The 17872-nt window shown below is 42.4% G+C and overlaps 2 protein-coding genes across 4 annotated transcripts in view; one reads left to right on the forward strand and one right to left on the reverse strand.

Moving 5' to 3' along the window:
• Positions 1-15839, forward strand: part of lama2 (laminin, alpha 2) — a 234998-nt gene extending 219159 nt beyond the window's left edge. Inside the window, exons 62-73 of the mRNA XM_086188853.1 lie at positions 201-384; positions 3654-3722; positions 6988-7100; positions 8461-8554; positions 9496-9591; positions 10741-10821; positions 10932-11009; positions 11117-11204; positions 11302-11433; positions 12586-12716; positions 12829-13048; positions 13719-15839. Of these exons, the coding sequence (XP_086044979.1) occupies positions 201-384; positions 3654-3722; positions 6988-7100; positions 8461-8554; positions 9496-9591; positions 10741-10821; positions 10932-11009; positions 11117-11204; positions 11302-11433; positions 12586-12716; positions 12829-13048; positions 13719-13879 (1447 nt within the window). The 3' untranslated portion in view covers positions 13880-15839. The remainder of the gene's footprint in view (positions 1-200; positions 385-3653; positions 3723-6987; positions 7101-8460; positions 8555-9495; positions 9592-10740; positions 10822-10931; positions 11010-11116; positions 11205-11301; positions 11434-12585; positions 12717-12828; positions 13049-13718) is intronic.
• An 896-nt stretch (positions 15840-16735) lies between these two features.
• Positions 16736-17872, reverse strand: part of rgs6 (regulator of G protein signaling 6) — a 101285-nt gene continuing 100148 nt past the window's right edge. For all 3 annotated transcript variants that reach the window (XM_086188697.1, XM_086188700.1, XM_086188699.1), the window contains one exon: positions 16736-17531. In XM_086188697.1, coding sequence (XP_086044823.1) covers positions 17481-17531 — 51 coding nt within the window. In that variant the 3' untranslated portion in view covers positions 16736-17480. The remainder of the gene's footprint in view (positions 17532-17872) is intronic.

Raw genomic sequence — 17872 nt, forward strand, 5'->3', positions numbered from 1 at the left:
CTGCTCAAAGTTTCTGAATTGGTAAGCGACAAAGGTAATCCAAAACACTTAGGCCAGAAGATACACTGAGTATTAAATCGGAACGTGAACTCCAACATTTCTTAACAGGTCTACTGTCATTTCAGTCGTGTTTTAGCTCATTTTAATGTTTCTCTTAATGTCAGCCAAAGATAAAATCTAATTGCGTATTCATCTCATAGTCTCTCAGACTTCTCCCAGCCCGTGTCCTTTGAGAACGCTGAAATTGGCCAGTGCCCGAACCTTGCCCCGCCGCCACCCCCACTTCCTCTGCCGGATGAAGAGGAGAAGGAAAAAGAGGAGTTGAAACCAGGCCATCTTCCCGTGACCCCCGCTCCTGTCACGCCACCTCCTGGGCCTCCTGTTGTAAGTGGCTCCAATTAATATGCAAGCAAACGTGCACTCGGTCTACTCCACATATTGGCATCATTAATTCAAGATTTATCAACAGAAGGTGTGTGAGAACGTTTTTCTTATTTACACTAATATATTCAACATTACTTTTGTTTAAACAGCAGCTGTCTGCACATGCTGGCATGCATATAGAGATTCCAGTAAAAACAAATCTGTGCACACATCTACACGGTCTCTTACTCACAAACTCACACCTATTTTTGTGTGATGAAATGCAGCCATGGCCTCGCTGTGTTAGCTTAGCGCTTCATCACACAGCAGTTGTACAGCCCATTAACTCTTCTTTATGGTCCCTTTAGCCTTGAGCTCCTAAACTCCACCTCTGGCAGCCTGTCATACAGCAGCGAGCCACAGCGATACGCTAGGCTAACTGCGCTTGCCATTTATGCTTTATGAGCCCACAGGAGCCAAAGCACTCTCGGCACAGACTTAGCCACTATGCTAAGAGGCTGGCAGACAGTGAGTCATTAGTTTCATAGCCTTAGCAAGGGGAGAGGTAAGATGTATTTCATGTGTTGGTATGTTACAGGTACAGCAATCATAGGTTATCAATAGGTCAGTTACCAGCTAAGCTACACCTTGAAACGGACATATATCATAATGCGCAGAGCCAATGAGTACAACATAAGTTTGTCTTCTCTATTAAATACACAGGCTGTGAGAGGCCCACACCTACAGTACATGCTAGCTGAGGATGAAAATAGAGCGTTACCATATTTCACACCCCCCGATGTACTTGTCTTTAAAGATTTTTGTTGTTGTTGTTGTTCATTCTGCTCTCATTGACACCCAAACAGCTACAAAACTTAAAGTGTTCTCAAGTATACCTTTGAAACTTGCTCTCACTCTCAACTTCTCTAATATTGATGCTCGTTTAGTGGTCTTAAGCATATGATGCCATAGGAACCCCTTAAGTGTCAGTTGCCAGGCTGTTGGTGTGAGTATCACATGGTTGGTTGGGGAAAGGCAGATGGATCAAGCAAATATCATGCTTTGGAGCAAGAGGCCGCTGTTCAGTGCCCCCCCCCCAACCCAACAACAATCTCTGGCGAGTCGTAGACTACCACATACATTCTCTGTTATGTGTGGAGGCATCAGTTGCTTATTTTCACCTGACAGTCAGGGGGCTGCTCCAGGAGGATGAAGCATTGGGGGAGGATCCTGCTATTTCCTCCAGTTCCCACTAAAGACAATGACCTGGACGCGAGTGATGAGTGGGCTGTCCACACCCTGCAAAAGAGCAACATATAAAAACAAGAAAATTACCAAATCAATGTTTGTGTGTGTGTGTGTGCGTGTGTGTGTTTGTCTGACAGAGTTCATGTTTTCATGGAGAGTTACGCTTCATCAGCAATATTGTGTTGAATATTTAGCATCTTTACAGTGTCAGCTTCTCAGCAGGAGGATCAGTACCACACCATCAAAATCAGTCACTGTTCGTAGTTCAGCTTACAAAAAGTGACGCAGTATAATTCTTATACTATAGATAACCCATGTAAGTATTTGCGAGGAGGAGGAAGACACCAGGACATTTTCAACCTTTGATGGCATTCGAACCTTGTGTTTACAGTTGACTTTTCAATCATTTACTATAAATAACCTAATTGATACCTATCAATTAAGCATAAATAAATACAAATAAATAAAGCATCAATTCGGCAACTTCCTTGGAGAAGTGGATTTGCTCCAATAAGGGATCAGATGGGGACAGGTTTTAGAAAACCCTGGGTGTTCGTCAAAGTCTTGTACTTTTGGCCCCAACATGATTTTTTTTTTTTATTTTATTTTGACAAACATTGCTGACATAAACATACATTCTTTTAAAAAGTGACACCAGACAAGTTGTGAGTGTGCACATGTTGAAAAAGTGCACTTCAGAATTGAACCTAGTGGAACAGAAGCTCACCCATACCGGTTGCAGCTGTTTGCAGGTCAATGAGAGCAGAATTAATAAAAAGCCCCAACAACTTTAAAGATGAGTACAGCAGATGGTGTAAACATGGCGATGGCTCTAACTTCATCCTCCACAACGTAGGTACCGACAATGGCTTCTCCCAGTCTGTTGTTTAGTATGAGGGTCTCTCTTGATCTTTATCAGAAGAAGAATCAATGAATCTGAAATCTTTCAGTGGAATATTATCCGTCTAATTCAACAACACCTACATGTCATTTAACTGGTACACAAAATAAAACCTGATTGCATCCTCTATTTTGTGTTGTAACTGGCCAGTTAATTTAGCAGAGCATGCCTAATACCATGTTTCTCTATCATTATCAAACAGCTTTAAAGAAAATTATTCTAAGAATGTGGTTCTAGACCGAATCAGCTAATACAAAGTTTCTTTTGTGAATTGACTTGTCCTAGAGCATTGTTCATGTATAGCGCATTGTTACACAATACATTTTTAATTCCATTTCCAGAGGACTGTGTTGCTATACAGGCTCACTGCATTTTTTGCACAGTAAGATTTAAAAAAAAAGTTAAGTTAAATCCTTTGCGGATAGTAAACAACACTTGAATAAAAAGGCCTCTTTATCTTTATCTCCCACTTTTCTCTTAACACATACTGTGTACTCTTGATTCTTTTGATAGTCGTGAGCTCCAGTTTAGAGGTTGAAGAGGTTCTGTAAGGAGCAGATCTTAACCCCTCGGTGAACCTCGTATATTTCCAAACCTCTTTCCTTTTTTTTTTTTTTTTAGAGAAAGAATGCTGACTTTATTTTTTTAAGTATATCTCAATCTCACTGGAGTCTGACAGTAACAATGTATGTCTTCATTAACCAAAATACACCATTGAGAAAACAGGGCTTTGGCTGCAATGTGGAGTTTAAAATAAGATCTATGAAAAGCTAAGTTTACATTCAAGTCTATCAAAGATGAAGTGTATAGTAATTACTCAAATTCCATCTTGAGTTCTTTGCATACATGTTTACTTGCTTGCAGGCTTCTTTCCTACTGTTTCTGCTGCTTTGCTACATAAATACATAAATTCCTCTCTGTCTGAATCTAATAAAGATACCTTCTTTTCCCAAAAAGTGGTTAAACTAATAACCACACATCAGGTAAGGTTAAAAAAATGAAGGTATTTTTACTTCTCTGTTGTTTCATATATATCAGCTACATGTTTGCAGCTGATTGGACAGCAGTGTGCCTGTCACACATTCTAGCTTTGTGGCTGCCATTAACCACCCTTCCTTCTCACTTCCTAACTGAATGACAGGAGGCCACACCCTCTGCAACACCTGCTGCCACGCCTACTGCTGATGCAACTCCGCCCACTTCTGAAACGGTATATATATATATACATATATATATATATAAATGTGAATATACACACAGAAACCTTGACACAGTTAAACACAGTATGTGCTCATGAGCAGTTTTGTCATTAAGAAGCTCTGACATTTTACTGGGTTTTAAGTTGATCAGCAGAGGGCTGGTCATTTAGAGGTCGTCAGAGATCGTTACTCTCACTGAGATTCTTACTTGTGCACTGTAAAACACTGTTATTTTGATCTTTTTTAAAGCTATAATACATCATATTTTCACATTAATGAAAGTTCTTACATTACTTCACACGCTGCTCATTAAGCCCTTGACAGCTGGGTAGATCTCTCTGCATTTCAAAGTATTTAGAGTGTGTGTGCGCGTCGTGATGGCGCGCAAACTGAGCAAACTCCATTAGAATGGCACCCAAGCTGGCTACTTCCTGTCGGCCCTCTCCTCGATCGAATGTGGCTAAATATTTGAATCTCTTCTTGACTTACCATAAATTATCAGAGTAAATAATCTGTTTCTGATATCGTAATTTCACAGAGGTTGTGAGATATTCAAAAACCATTTGTCTACAGTTTCACAGCCACAACAGTAATATCAGATTATGGTGTAAGCATGTGGCATTTTTGCACTTGTCACTGTGGCTATAAAAATATCCATCAACGTATCACACTTCCAAATGTTCATGAAATATTCTACACACAGCTGTACGTAAAATACCTTTCTTTTAGAGTACTCCTGTCTTTAGCTGAACGTTTCATGCGTACTTCTTCACCATTTTAACCTGTCCTCACCCTGAGTAAGGTGTCTGATGAAGGTTTTCGACATCTCCCTGCTCTTTATTCAGTGTATGAAGTGCGACTGCCGTTATAGCCACTGACCAGCTTCACTTGAGCAGCTCTGGGTTTAGTACCCAAGAGCCCTTGACATCAGTCATTGAGAGGCTGGCTCATGTGTTACTATGAGAGTGAGAAGACACTTTTAATAATCCATATCATATCTGAAAGAGAGTTAAGAGAAGCAGTAAAATCATGTTTGTGTAAATTTCCTGATGTCCGCCAGATATATAATGTGGCAGTCTCTTAGTTTACATTCAAAAATCATTTTTTATGACACCATTTAACCATGAGATGACCACAGATATACAGTATAACCAACAACTGTTGAATTCTATAGCTCAATGAAACATGTAGACGAACACTAATAACTCCCACAGCCATAAGCATAGCTCATTTGAACCCTGTAATAAGTGGTTCAGACCTTGGCTTTCTGGAGAAAAACCCATGGCAACACACATGCACACACACCTGTACACACGCACACAAACACACAGGCTCCTATTCACTGACACACACACACACACACACACACTTATACAAAATCCTGACTTAATGACTTCAGATTCTATTGGTGTGACCTCCAACCAAAGACCAGCTACTCTGAATGGAGGACCATCTTCCTATTGTTAGCTTGATGGAAAGGCAAAGGGGGAATGAGAGAAAGGGAGGGCAAAAGAGGAGGATAAAAGAGGATAGAGGAGGAAAAAGCGCACCCGGCCATTGAGGAAGAGGAGGAAAAGGAGTCTCTCTGAACAGAACCGCTTGTGTCTATTGTTGGCGTAATGGAAAAACGAAGGAGGGCGAGCAGGGAGACGAATGAAAAGAGAGGAAAGGGAAAGAGCTTCTGAGCAAGTGACGTCTCCCTTTTGTTCATGGGGTGGGGTGAGGAGGGGAGGAGAAGAAGAAAGGGAGAGGTTGAGAAGGAGCGGATATGAAGACAGAGCATGATAAGAGGTGAGTGTCAGCTATACAAAGCAAGGTCATGGTGTGGGGAATGTCTTCACTTGAAAGAGAACAAGAGAGGAGAGGGATTAAGATGCGCGCGCACACACACACACACACACACACACACCTCAGATCCTCTCTCTAACTTCGTCTCTGTAAAGGGACGGCAAAGCAGCTTTGTAACTTAACGGGAGATGTATCTGAGTGAGGTGATGCCTCCGTAAGGAGGTAGAGGAAGGGAGGGGACAGGATAAGGAGCAAATCAAGATGAGATAAATAATGGAGCAAGGTGTGAAGGTAGAGACAATGAAGAGTAGCAGGAAGGGAAAGTAGTGAAGAAAGAAAAACAGGTGGGAGATGACGAGGATGGGCAGGATGATGAGCAGAGAATGAGAGGATGAAGGCATGCATGCAAGAAACGAGAAATAAGTCAGAAGAAGAGAAAACGACAAGAGAAGATAATTATAAAAGGGATGGGGGAAGAGTGTAGCAGGGGAAAAGCCAGAAAGTTTGCTAGAGGAAAACAAAGAGGAAAGGGGGAAGAAGATTAAAGGACATGCAATGGGAAAAAAGCAGAAAATGGGAAGGGAAAAGTAAGACGGAGGAGAGGGTGAGACAGTAGAGGTATAAGATGGAGGTGAGAAGATGGCGAACAAACTAGAAAGGACAGTAAGCTGAGGAACCGGACAAAATGACGAGAGTAATTTCTGGGGATAAAGGCAAAGAAAATAGGATTTAAGAGCAGGAAAGGGTAAGTTAAGAAAAAAGAGACAGGATGACAGCAAAGGAAGAAGAAGCTGATGGGAGCAGGAGATATAAAAGAATGGAGCAGGAGTTTTGGGAATAAAGCAGTAGATACACTCAAAAAGAACTAGGCAGGAATGTGAGTAGAAAAGAAGAAATGCTTGGAGAGATGAAAAGATAGAAGAATAAAAGAGAAGAGAGGAAAAAAGAGTAACTGATGGGTGGCAGGAGGAACACGAAGAGGAGAAAACAGACTGGGAAAGGAGGAATACAGAGTAGAAGACAGGAAAGCTGTTTTAGAAGGAATACATTTATGACAACACTGACACCTTGTGGTCGTTCACTGAACTGCAGCCTATTAAAACAAAAGGCTTGACCAGCAGGCACCATTTTAACATGAAATTGTGCTGATCCAACCGATACAATTTTGCTGGAATTCTTTTTGAAATGAATCTGACCTCATTCTTAATTGGAATTGTGTTTGTCCATGTTTTTGCACGTTCAAACACAACATTTCATCTTTTCGGGCTCATATATTTACTTTAAGTTCACAGTGTTTTACATAAATTGTTTAATAGCTCACTATGTCCAACGAGTCCTTCTGGTCCCTGCAGATCAACCACAGAAACGATATTATTTTGACTGATGGCTGTTTAATCCAGGTGTTAAGGTTTCTGTTGACAAGAGGGAACAGGATCAGTGCAGTGACACTTTTGTCAGAGTGACTGACATGTTATGTTCAATCTCCAGGATGCGTGCGCGTCAGCTGTGCTGCCGACAGCGCTGGAGAAGGCCTATCAGTTCGGACTGAGCAGGAAGAGCCACATGAGCTTCGCCTTCGATGACACCAAAGTCCGAGAGAGGTTTGTGTTCTAAAAGAAGAAAAATAATTTAATGTTTTCATGTCAGCACAGTGAATTCTATGCTTTTACACTAAAATCCCTTTCTTTTGTCTCCATGTTAAAAAAAAAAAAGATCTCTCTCTGATTTTGCCAGTCCTTCCCCATCTGTCACTTGATTCATTGCAGCCTAAAAGAATCAAGAAAAAAATAACAGTCCATAATGCAGGGGGGAAAACAACAGAAATCTGACTTTTATCCATTTGGTTCAACAACATTTAAAAAGTGTGAAGAGGCGCACAATTCAATTTTTATTAACATTTGTTAGGCTGCAAACCATCCGTGGCATTTTATCTGGCCTAAGTCTCTAGTGTGCATACTCTATTATGCCAGAGAAATTAAGCACATTCGCCGCTATTGACTAAACACCTTTCGACATCCGTCATTTCATCCCAGCTTCATGATTTTACTGGACACACAAATAGGTGGAAACAAACATCACGGAGCTTTGAGGTCTCTAGACGGGTTAATAGTCAGGTGTTGATTTGTATTTTAGTTTTAGGCATAGGTGAGCGTGAGCATCATTCAGAAGTTGAAATCTTGTGGCCAAAAATGAATATAACAACAGCAAACACTAAAAAGACACTGGTGTGCATTGTACGGATGCAACTTTTTTTTTTTTTTAAATCCTTGTATTGGAAGAAACACTTTACCTATAGAGTGTATTTTGCCTTTCGTGTAAACACAAATGCATTTCTTGAGCTCACAATGGCAATTTTTCATCACCGTTATGCTTCAATTTTGGGTGAAGTATCACTTTTGATCCTCAACACAGGAAAGTGAACAGTTGAGATCAGACTTAGAAAATGAATCATCTTTTTCCCCCTTACGTTCTTCTCTGGTCTTCCATACTAAGCAGCAGCAGCAGAAGAAGAAGAAAGAAACAGTTATTGAAACATTTTTCCTAGTGTTGGACAACATGACCAAATACCAATATACTGTAGGTTTCTTGCTCACCTTGAAATGCAATTTGCCTTCGGTGCTGTTTTCAGTAGCAGTCCATGCATACTAAATACAACTTATTTGATGTGAACAAATTGGTTGTGAAAATGTACTTTCAAATGTTAATCGAGGGAAGAGACATTCAGTTTTTGATGGAGAATTAAGTGCAGCCAGCGCTGGTGGAGCATGTGTTATTGCTTTTGCAGCAGTATTTTGATAGACATGTACATGCTCTCAGCACGCAGACGTATAGATCTTGGCAAATGTTTCAGTGATGTACATAAATATACAGTTTTCTCAATAAATGGTCACGTGGCGATGCCATCAACCTCTCTCTCTCTTTCTGTGTGTGTGTGTGTGTGTGTGTGTGTGCGTGATTCAGGTTAATATTGGAGTTTGAACTGAGAACTAAGGAGGAGTCTGGACTTGTTCTCTACATGGCAAGAATGAACCATGCGGACTTTGTGACCATACAGGTATTCATCTACTGTAGTTCAAGTCAAGTCAAGTCAATTTTATTTGTATAACACTAAATCACAACAAAAGTTATCTCATGACACGTTTTGACTAAAGCATGTCCAGCACCACACTCCTTCAATGAATCTACACCCAACAATTCTCCATGAGCAAGCACATCCTGCAACAGCGGCGACGAAAACCTTCCTTTTAACAGGCAGGAACGTTGAGCAGATCCAGGCTCAATGGGGACGGCCTTCTGCTTTGACCGGTTGGGGGGAAAGAGAGCAGGAGAGCGGGGCAGAGACAAAGACAGATAATGGAGGAAGGCAGATACAGAAGGAAAGAGAGGGACAGAGATAAAGAGGAAAGGGAAAGGGTAGAGACTGATGGACAGACAGGGACGTGAGCAGGTGGAGCTACGGGTGGCAGCTTGAGCCTCTTCAGGTCTGCAGCCTCCTCCGGCAGCACCCAGGATTTGGGATGAGGAGAAAGAAGACAAGTTAGTGACGCATACAGTATGAGTATGATTTATTATCCTCCTTATGACACATGGTATCAGAGGACAGAGAGGAGGAGCGAGAAGCCCAGTGCACCATGGGAGATCCCCCGGCAGTTTAAGCCTATAGCAGCATATGGAAGGGCCAGCCTAAGCAGACCTAACTATGAGCCTGATCAAATAGGAAGGTCTGAAAGGAACAACAAACTTGAATTTAATTTGAATTTAAAACCTTCTGAAGTCTCGAGTCTGACTTGTTTTTCGAATCAGTTTTTCAGCAGTATTTAGAATGTATTATCAGGATATTAGCGCAGATGAAGCATCGTATTTTCAAGGAGATGCTAAAAGAACAACACACACTTACAGGGACATCATGATGTAACAAAAAGGACATGTTCTGTGACAAGGTATTATTTACCATATCCGCTTGTGTGCTTGTCTCCTGTCGCCCTCCTCCCACAGATCAAAGATGGACAGGTCTGTCTGGGTTATGATCTGGGTCATGGAAACATATCTGGATGTGTCCCCTTCTCCATCAATGATGGCATCTGGCACAAGGTTGGTCAGCTGCTTGTTCACTCATGTCTAGTTTAGCACTCTATTTGTTCACGAGGAATATTTTCTGAGACTTTGCCTAAAAATGAAGAAAATGCCATTTTAACACATTTCTTTTGGATTATTTTTGTACTGACCTGTAGCATTGCTTTGTACTTTTCAGTTGTAGCAATTTTTGTTTGACATAAAGTTGTCTTTGTATTACAAATCGTCCTTTCTGCACGTCAGACATGAGAGGCTGGACATATAAAAAATGTAGAATATTCTTTTTGTTGCACATAAACTGGTATTTAAAATGAAACAATGCTCATGCTTCACACATACAGACCTCACATACATCAACCAGATTTATAGAACAAGCGAAACCTGATGTGGTTGGGAACGTTTGTGTTAGTTTACCCCATTTGCTGACACCACCGTGAAGAGCTTGTCTCCCTTGACTACACAAAAAGAAGAAGTACAGTATTTACATAAATATGTTAATACTGGGGCTGCACGGTGCTGCAGTGGTCAGCACTGTCGCCTCACAGCAAGAAGGTTCCAGGTTTGAGTCCCGGCTCCAGCACAGGATCTTTCTGTGTGAGTCTCCATGTTCTCCCTGTTCCTGTGTGGGTTCTCTCTGGTACTCCAGCTTCCTCCCACAGTCCAAAGACATCAAGAGGGGACGAGGCTGATTGATACTCTAAATTGACTGTAGGTGTGACTGTGAGTGTGAATGGTTGTTTGTCTCTGTGTGTTGGTCCTGTGATGGACTGGTGACCTGTCCAGGGTGAACCCCGCCTCTTGCCTGAAGGCTGCTGGGATAGGCTCCAGCCCCCCCCCCCAACCCTTTACAGGATAAGCAGTAGAAAATGGATGGAAAATTCCATTTTTAATGGCATAAAATTATGATTGTTATCCATACAATCATGCTGGCCTGTCTGTACTGGCAGAAAAATGTTCATTAATATTGAAAAACCCCTGCCACACTTATATAAAATTGTTAATATGTGATGAATTTATTCAACTTTAACATTTAAATAGAAAATCATAGCATTTTTATGTGCTTATAATATTACCAGAGTGGACCTCTAGGACACACCTCTTCTGGTATGTCAGTGCTGCTTTGATTTGATGAAATGTTATATCTTTGTTCTGTCTGTGCCCTCACAGATCCGTGTGAGTCGTAACAAGCAGAGAGGTATCCTCATGGTTGATGGGCGGTACAGCAAACAGATGCTCAGTCCCAAGAAGGTACACGGGTTATATATTGTTTTCCTATCTGTTTACATCCCCTTTTATTCGGAATTCATTTTATTTTGATTATTTTGAATTGAACTATTCTCTCTCTCTTGTTGCACCAGGCTGATCTGCTAGATGTGGTGGGAATGCTGTATGTCGGTGGCCTACCAGAGAACTACACCACCAAGAGGATCGGACCGGTAAAGAAACAAGCAGAGACCAAGGGCTCCGTGCAGCCATTCGCTCTAATTCTCAATGTCATTGTACAGTATTTGTCAAACAACAAACCCTTCCTCGCTCTTTCTAGATTCTCTACAGCATCAACGGGTGCATCCGTAACTTAAAGATGGTGGGGGGTCCTGTAAGCACGAAGCCAGCTGGTGCTGCAGCGACAGGTGAAGGATTTGTTCCATCTGTTAGGAGAAAAGGACCTCGATTGGTTTGTTTGATTGATTTCAAAACATCAAAAAAATGTCCCCTCGTTTCCCGTAGGTCGTTCCGAGGTCGTCCTTGAGGACTTCAAGCTAAACATGGGTGCACCAACGTCCAGTCACATGGTTGGGAGATGCTTTGTCGCTACAGAGGAAGGAACTTACTTTGATGGCACTGGCTTCCTGAAAGCAGGTGAGCTGAGAGGAAGTGACCCACGATTGTGCCTCTGCTGCAGAGGGAACTACAAATCCATGGATTTGTGCTCAGAAGAAAAAAAATGAACTCGCAAACCAAATCACAAAGCAATTGAAAGATGCTCCCGCCACAGTTGCTGTCGGTTAGGCCGTCAGACTCCTGTCGCTGCCCCAGTATACGCAGCAATTTATTGACGGATGCAAACCTCCGGCATAGCAGGTGCGAGTATGCCCCCTTATAGCTGGTTGCCAGCGCAGTGTCCTCCATTTCCTACCCAACAAGTTATCCAGCAATGTCTCTGTCAAATTGTTGACTTAAATTAAACCTATTCAAGAAAAATCTCTCAAGTTTGTCTCACCTTCTTGGTTGAATACCCCCCACGAGACCACGTAGGCGAGTCGGGGGTCGATTGAGTAACTACAGACTTGAATCCATCCCCCGATACTGGTGGGTCACTTCAACAAACAATGGTAAAGACTGATTGACACATTTTGAAGCAGTGATAAACGGCTCAAAATATCCAGCATCTTTGATATAAGTGGTAGAACAGTGGCTCCCAAACTACTGAAAATCCACTTCCACCTGAAACATTGAAACTCCTGCTGTGTACCCTTTGTAGTACCACCAGTGGCTAGGCTGTCACCGCGAACATTCATCTGGCTCTATCAGAGACAGCATTGAAAACCCTGGCTTTTTTTCAGTCAGGATTCAGCCTTCAGGTGTTGCACTGTGTCCACTGACAGTTTCTGCTGCGCCCATGGGTGTGGGGCGAGGTTTCAACCATCTTGTTTTCCATATTTGAACACGTAAGGTGACATACTGGGTATTAAAGAGCCTTATTGTGTCTCTCGTGAAAATAAAATCTTGGAATAAAACCAATTTTTAAGGCGTTTGAGTGTATAGAAAACATCCAGACTCAATTCAGTTCAAATGACTCACACCTGGCAGACAATGGTGGATGTTCATGAGAGGGAAACTAACGGTTAAAGGAAAAAAGGTTTGGGACCATTTGAAGAGCAGAAATCAGTTCACATCCACAAACGGAGCTTCAAAATACCAAATGTAGTCCTTTACCTGTGTAGTGAGCTTCAGGCTTCAGCTTTGGCAAAACCCTAAACAGAGCCTGCCCACCTCTCCCTCTCTCTCTAGTCTCCAGCTACAGAGTAGGTCTGGACGTGTCCATATCATTGGAGTTCCGAACCAGCAGAACTAACGGGGTGCTTTTGGGCATCAGTAACCAAGGCAACGACGGACTGGGGCTAGAGATTGTTGACGGCAAGGTAAGAAAAAAAAACCTAATAGAAAGGGCATCAGTAACCAGGTTGGTGGGTAAAGTGCAACCTTTTTGAATATTTAACGAAACACTGATGATCTGTTGATTCTCCCTTTCAGTTGCTTTTCCACGTTGACAACGGAGCCGGACGGATCACAGCGGAGCACGTTCCTGAGGGAGAGGGCTTCTGCGATGGCCAGTGGCACTCCGTCTCCGCCTTCAAGGTCCGCCACAAGGTGGAGCTGGTGGTCGATGGCAAGCGTAGCCAAGCAGAGAGTCCGAACGTACGATCCAACTCCTGCGACACCAATGACCCTGTCTACGTCGGAGGATATCCCGGTAAGGAAAATACACTTTAAAATGCTAGCTAGCATCAATCAAACGATATCCCACCTTTGTGTGTTGTCTTCATGTCAGCCATACTCTCGTCTTCCTGCGTCAAATGGCTGTCTGGTTGGATTGTTTAACGTCTATATCATCACCGAAATCAGCCTAAGAACCTTTTCATGAACTTCATTTCGACTCATTATTACTGATTTGATAGAACGTTTGGGAATTTTGGTTCAAAATAACTCATTTACATGTGAGTGTGTGCTTCTGTGTCCCTTCTGGAGGTTCTGGTGACCACGGAAAGGTTGCACACCTGTTATTTTGAGGCGCGCGTGTGTGTGTGTGTGTGTGTGTATTATATGGTCTGTAAAGCAAAACAAAACCCATTGCATTACACTGGGTCATTTTTGGACATCAAGAGGACAATGAATTCTTTAAAGTCAAATCAAAGACCAACTATTTCATTAAAATGGATCATTAATTTCAACTGTAAATATTTTGATGTGGAACCATCCATGTTATTGTCATTGTGACTGGATAGAAAGGAACCATATTGCTGCTGTAAAACTGAAACAAACAGCTCAAATTTGACCTGAGGACAACAAGAATGCTACCCTGCAATGGAAAGACACTTTGTAGTACAACACGGATTCATGCTATGTCATGTGATCGTTTACAGACGGCGTCCATCAGGCAGCTCTCTCCAGCCGCACATCCTTCGGAGGTTGCATGAAAAACCTAAAGATCACCAAAGCTGCTAAAGTCCTGGAGGTGCAGTTCAACAGGGCTCTGGAGATCCGTGGAGTCCAGCCTCTCTCCTGTCCTGCTGTGGCTGCCTGATCGGCTCCTGAATTCCCCGTCGCTGCCTCCTCTAATGCTTCCCTAACCAGCTCAACAGGTCCAGAGGGTGCATTCTCATCACAAATAATCCTCAAAATGATCACACGGATCCCTCCTGTGCCTTCAAAATGGATTCACATCCGTCTGTATCCATCTGTAGTCCAATATAAACCCACTTGCAGTGTGAGCTAGTATGAGTTTGCTCAGAACGTCTGTAGCGGCCACTAACTAGCAGAACGTCCACTAAGCGATGGCAGATATGAAGAACCTCACCATTGTTGCAGGCTAAAAATACGTGTCATTAGATCAACAATTGAGCTTCTTTTCTCTGTTGAATGGTGGAAATGGTTTTATTAGCCTTGTAGTCCCGTGATTTTTATCCCTTTTTCTTTTTAAAAAAGAACGAGCTGAATATATCGTGTGATCTTCCCACATTTGTCCTCCATAAACCTGGTTCCCTTACTTTTTTCACGACTTATTTTAGGTATACAAAAAAAAAATTCTATGTCTGACATGCTTTGTGCGGGGAAAAAAATTAAATGATAAATCGTTCCCACATTAACACCTTAAAATGCCACCTCCTCCTGCCCCCTCTTTCCGATCTAGAAGTGTTCGTTCATGTCACGAGTTGAACTGCTGCACACACGGCGCCTCCACGTCACTGCAGCATCTATTCTTGATTGAGAACCTTCACCTTGCTAACACTTTCATGTAAGATCTGAAATGTCAGCGGGCTGGAACAGGTGGTAGCTGAAAAAGACTGCCAGTTGGGGTAAACCAGGAGGCGAGCAGAGTCCAGAGACGTCCGTCCCCAGCATTAGGAGCTAACCTCTCAATGACATGGAGAATTGCCTTGAAAGTGGAGCGGAGACGAGTCAGACCTGCAGGATGAGCAGCAGCTCCTGGTCAAACCCCAGGAGTTCGCACCACATCCAGCAGGCCCAAAGGCTGCAGGGTGTGTCCAGGACCAGGGGGGGTTTGATGCTAGACAGAGGGACGCTGGTTCAAACTTTTCAGGCCACTGAATGAAACTGCAACTTCGAACTTGCGCTTTATTGTTGTGGTTGAATTTGTTTAATTACATCCCGATGTATTCTGGAAAGAGGACAAACCTTAAGGACCATCTCATTCTGGATCAATTTATGCATCCCTCACACACACACACACACACACACACACACACACACACACACACACACACACACACACACACACGTACTGGGGCAAATTGTTCTTTGGACAGGAGGCAGGATTTCAGATTTCAAATTTTAACAAATGTGTGGTTTATATTTCCTTTCAGACTGACACTGAAGCTCATTTTGGTGCTGTGGTGTAAAGGTTCAGGCCTACTGTTACTGAACAGAATTTATTTTCACTAATACACTCTTCACTCTATCATTGACCTTAAAAATACACATCACAATGAACTTGTCTCTCCCAGTGACACACAACAGTATTAAATAGTTTATAGATGTTGATCATTAAATGTGAATAATCTCAGAGTGGCACATAAAAGCCTGCCTCTTCAAATCTGATTTTGGGGTAAACTAATGCTTTAATCAATGAATGTTGCATTAAACTGTATGAGGAGATTTAGTACAAAAGTATTTAAAGAAAAATAATTTGAACTTGTGGCGAGTAGATCAAGATGATCCTTTCTGAGTTGAGTATTCATTTATTATTCCTCATTTAATTACTGGATCAAGACTGCTTGTAAATGTTACTGTACTGAGTTGCTTTGTACAAATTAAAGGTACAAGGTTTCTGCAGGACACTCATGGCTCCTTGTGTTCTGCATGTTTTGACAGATGTTTAATCAGCACTTTATGTTCAAATATGTTCTTGATCACATGACAGATCATCCTGTCCTCCTTTACACAGCTTAAGATGTGAGTGTGTGCGTGTGTGTGTGTGTGTGTGTGTGCAAGAGAGAGGGATACTTTCTGATTGGCAAATTGTTTTTTTGCACTTCATACACCCCCCCCCCCCCCCCAAAAAAAAGGTTTCTCAAAAGATAAAATCGATTAATCAAAGACTGAAAAATAAGAAATAAAGTGGCGGTGCAAATAGATTCCACAAGGTGGCGCCTGTGTCGTTATAGCGCGAGCAGCCCGGGATGCTCCTGACAGGTTTGTTTTACTTTGTAACTCCCCCCCCCCCCCCCCCCACGTTTATTTTCAAAGCATCTGCTAAAAACAAAAACTCAATTTGAGGCCCATTTGATAATCTCAGGCCACATGATCCATAACGTAGTCTGTGAGACAACTTAGATAAGTTTTGAGCAAAAAAATAAAAAAATCAAGATACCAAAATGTACTAAAGGAAGACGACAGTAAATCCACATCAGTTACTTTTGAAACGTTGAATTCACAGATTTCAACCCCCCCAAAAATACAGGTGTGGATGAGGAAGAGGGTCTCGCCTGCAGCTCTTCTGGGTTTTAGCTTCATCTGATGACCAGAAGGATCCCACTGACTTTGTCATTTGAACAATGTAATGATTCTCCATGAAGAGCCAAAGTTCTCCATTCAAACGTTCAAATAAAAAAAAAGTAATAATAATTTGGTTGAAGTGTACAAGTTTTTTTTTTCTATTGCACTGGAGTACAGTGTTTACAGTCTTCCAAATTTACTGACCAAGGTAAATTAACATTCACCTGCACCTGCAATTGTTGTACACTAGAGGGCGGTACGTGCCCAGCAAAGACGCACACGGCCGCTGCAACCCTAGAGCTGTTCAGATCCACCATGCACAGTTTGTCGGAGCGTAGATCAAATACATCAAAATGCTCTTAACTCTTAAGAGGTGAAAAATAAAAGTTTGGTTTCACCAGAAACAAATGAAATCATGGTCAATATCGGTATGTTTATTGTGCATTCCTGTTTTATTAGCATACTATTCTTTACATAAGGTGAAGAATGGTCAGCCGAGGTCAGCCGGCTGGAAACTCTGCGGCGGCTGCCTGAAGTGGAATGTTCAGAAGATAGAATAACATATCTTTTCAAGTAATACACCTGTTTTTGTCAAATGAACAGAGGTTCTATGTCGACCTAACAGCTCATTTCCTAAAAAAGCTGGTGTACTACTCCACCTGCACCACCATTGAAAAAGCAAAAGTTCATTGTTTCCCTTGCTCCCTTTATCCCATCTGAGAGAGTGATGTGAGAAAAAAAAGAGGAAACGTTTAGCTACAGCATTAATCTAAGTCTCATTTTGACTTCAAGGCATTCAAGCATTCCATTGATATGACTGAAAGTAAATAGATAGCCGGTGCAGCTACCTTGATAACATGAGTGTAGATAGAGTGGAACAGCAAAGCCTGGCACCCTGCGGGCGTCGAGTAGTTTATCCTCTCGACACGGAGACAGCACTGTCCTGGTGTCAGGTCTGGTGACTTATTGCATGCTGTCGGTCTTCATCCACTCATCTGGGGGGGGGGGGGGGGGGGTTTCAAACATGGTGGTCCAGTCCTGCAGTTTTGGTACCCTTACCCGCCTCCCACAGCCCCACCAAACACCCCAGGGTTCTTTTCCACCTGCTCCCCAGGAGTAAGCAGCTCTTCTGGTCATCCTGGTTCCTCCTACTTTTAATCCAGGCCTTGTCAGGACGACTGCATGAGGCCCGTCAGCCGCTTGCCTGTCAGAGACTTGCCCTGAGAGAGGACATGGAGAGAGAAGGACCCGTCAAGATGCTGTCAAGGTAAAAGCTTTCATGAGGATTCAGAAAGAGCAGTGTGGGAGGAAAGAATTGAGAAATCCTGAATGCACAAAGTAAAAGGGACAGCGGGTTCCTAAAATGAACAGATGAAAAGAAAGAAAACAGCTGTACGGTGGAAAAATGATCCGAAGGGCCGACGAACGCCATCCCGTATCTTTACTGCTTCTAATCCTTACATCCGTCTGCTGATTCAGGAGAAGATTCAGTGTTTGCTTCATGATGTGTGTGTAGAAAAGGTTTGAAGAAGAGAAAACACAAGCAGCTTTCATGAGGCAA

This window comes from Aulostomus chinensis, chromosome 20 (genome assembly GCF_037954235.1).
Source record: "Aulostomus chinensis isolate RoL2024-O1b breed Wild chromosome 20, RoL_Achi_v1.0, whole genome shotgun sequence".
NCBI classification, from domain to species: Eukaryota; Metazoa; Chordata; class Actinopteri; order Syngnathiformes; family Aulostomidae; genus Aulostomus; species Aulostomus chinensis.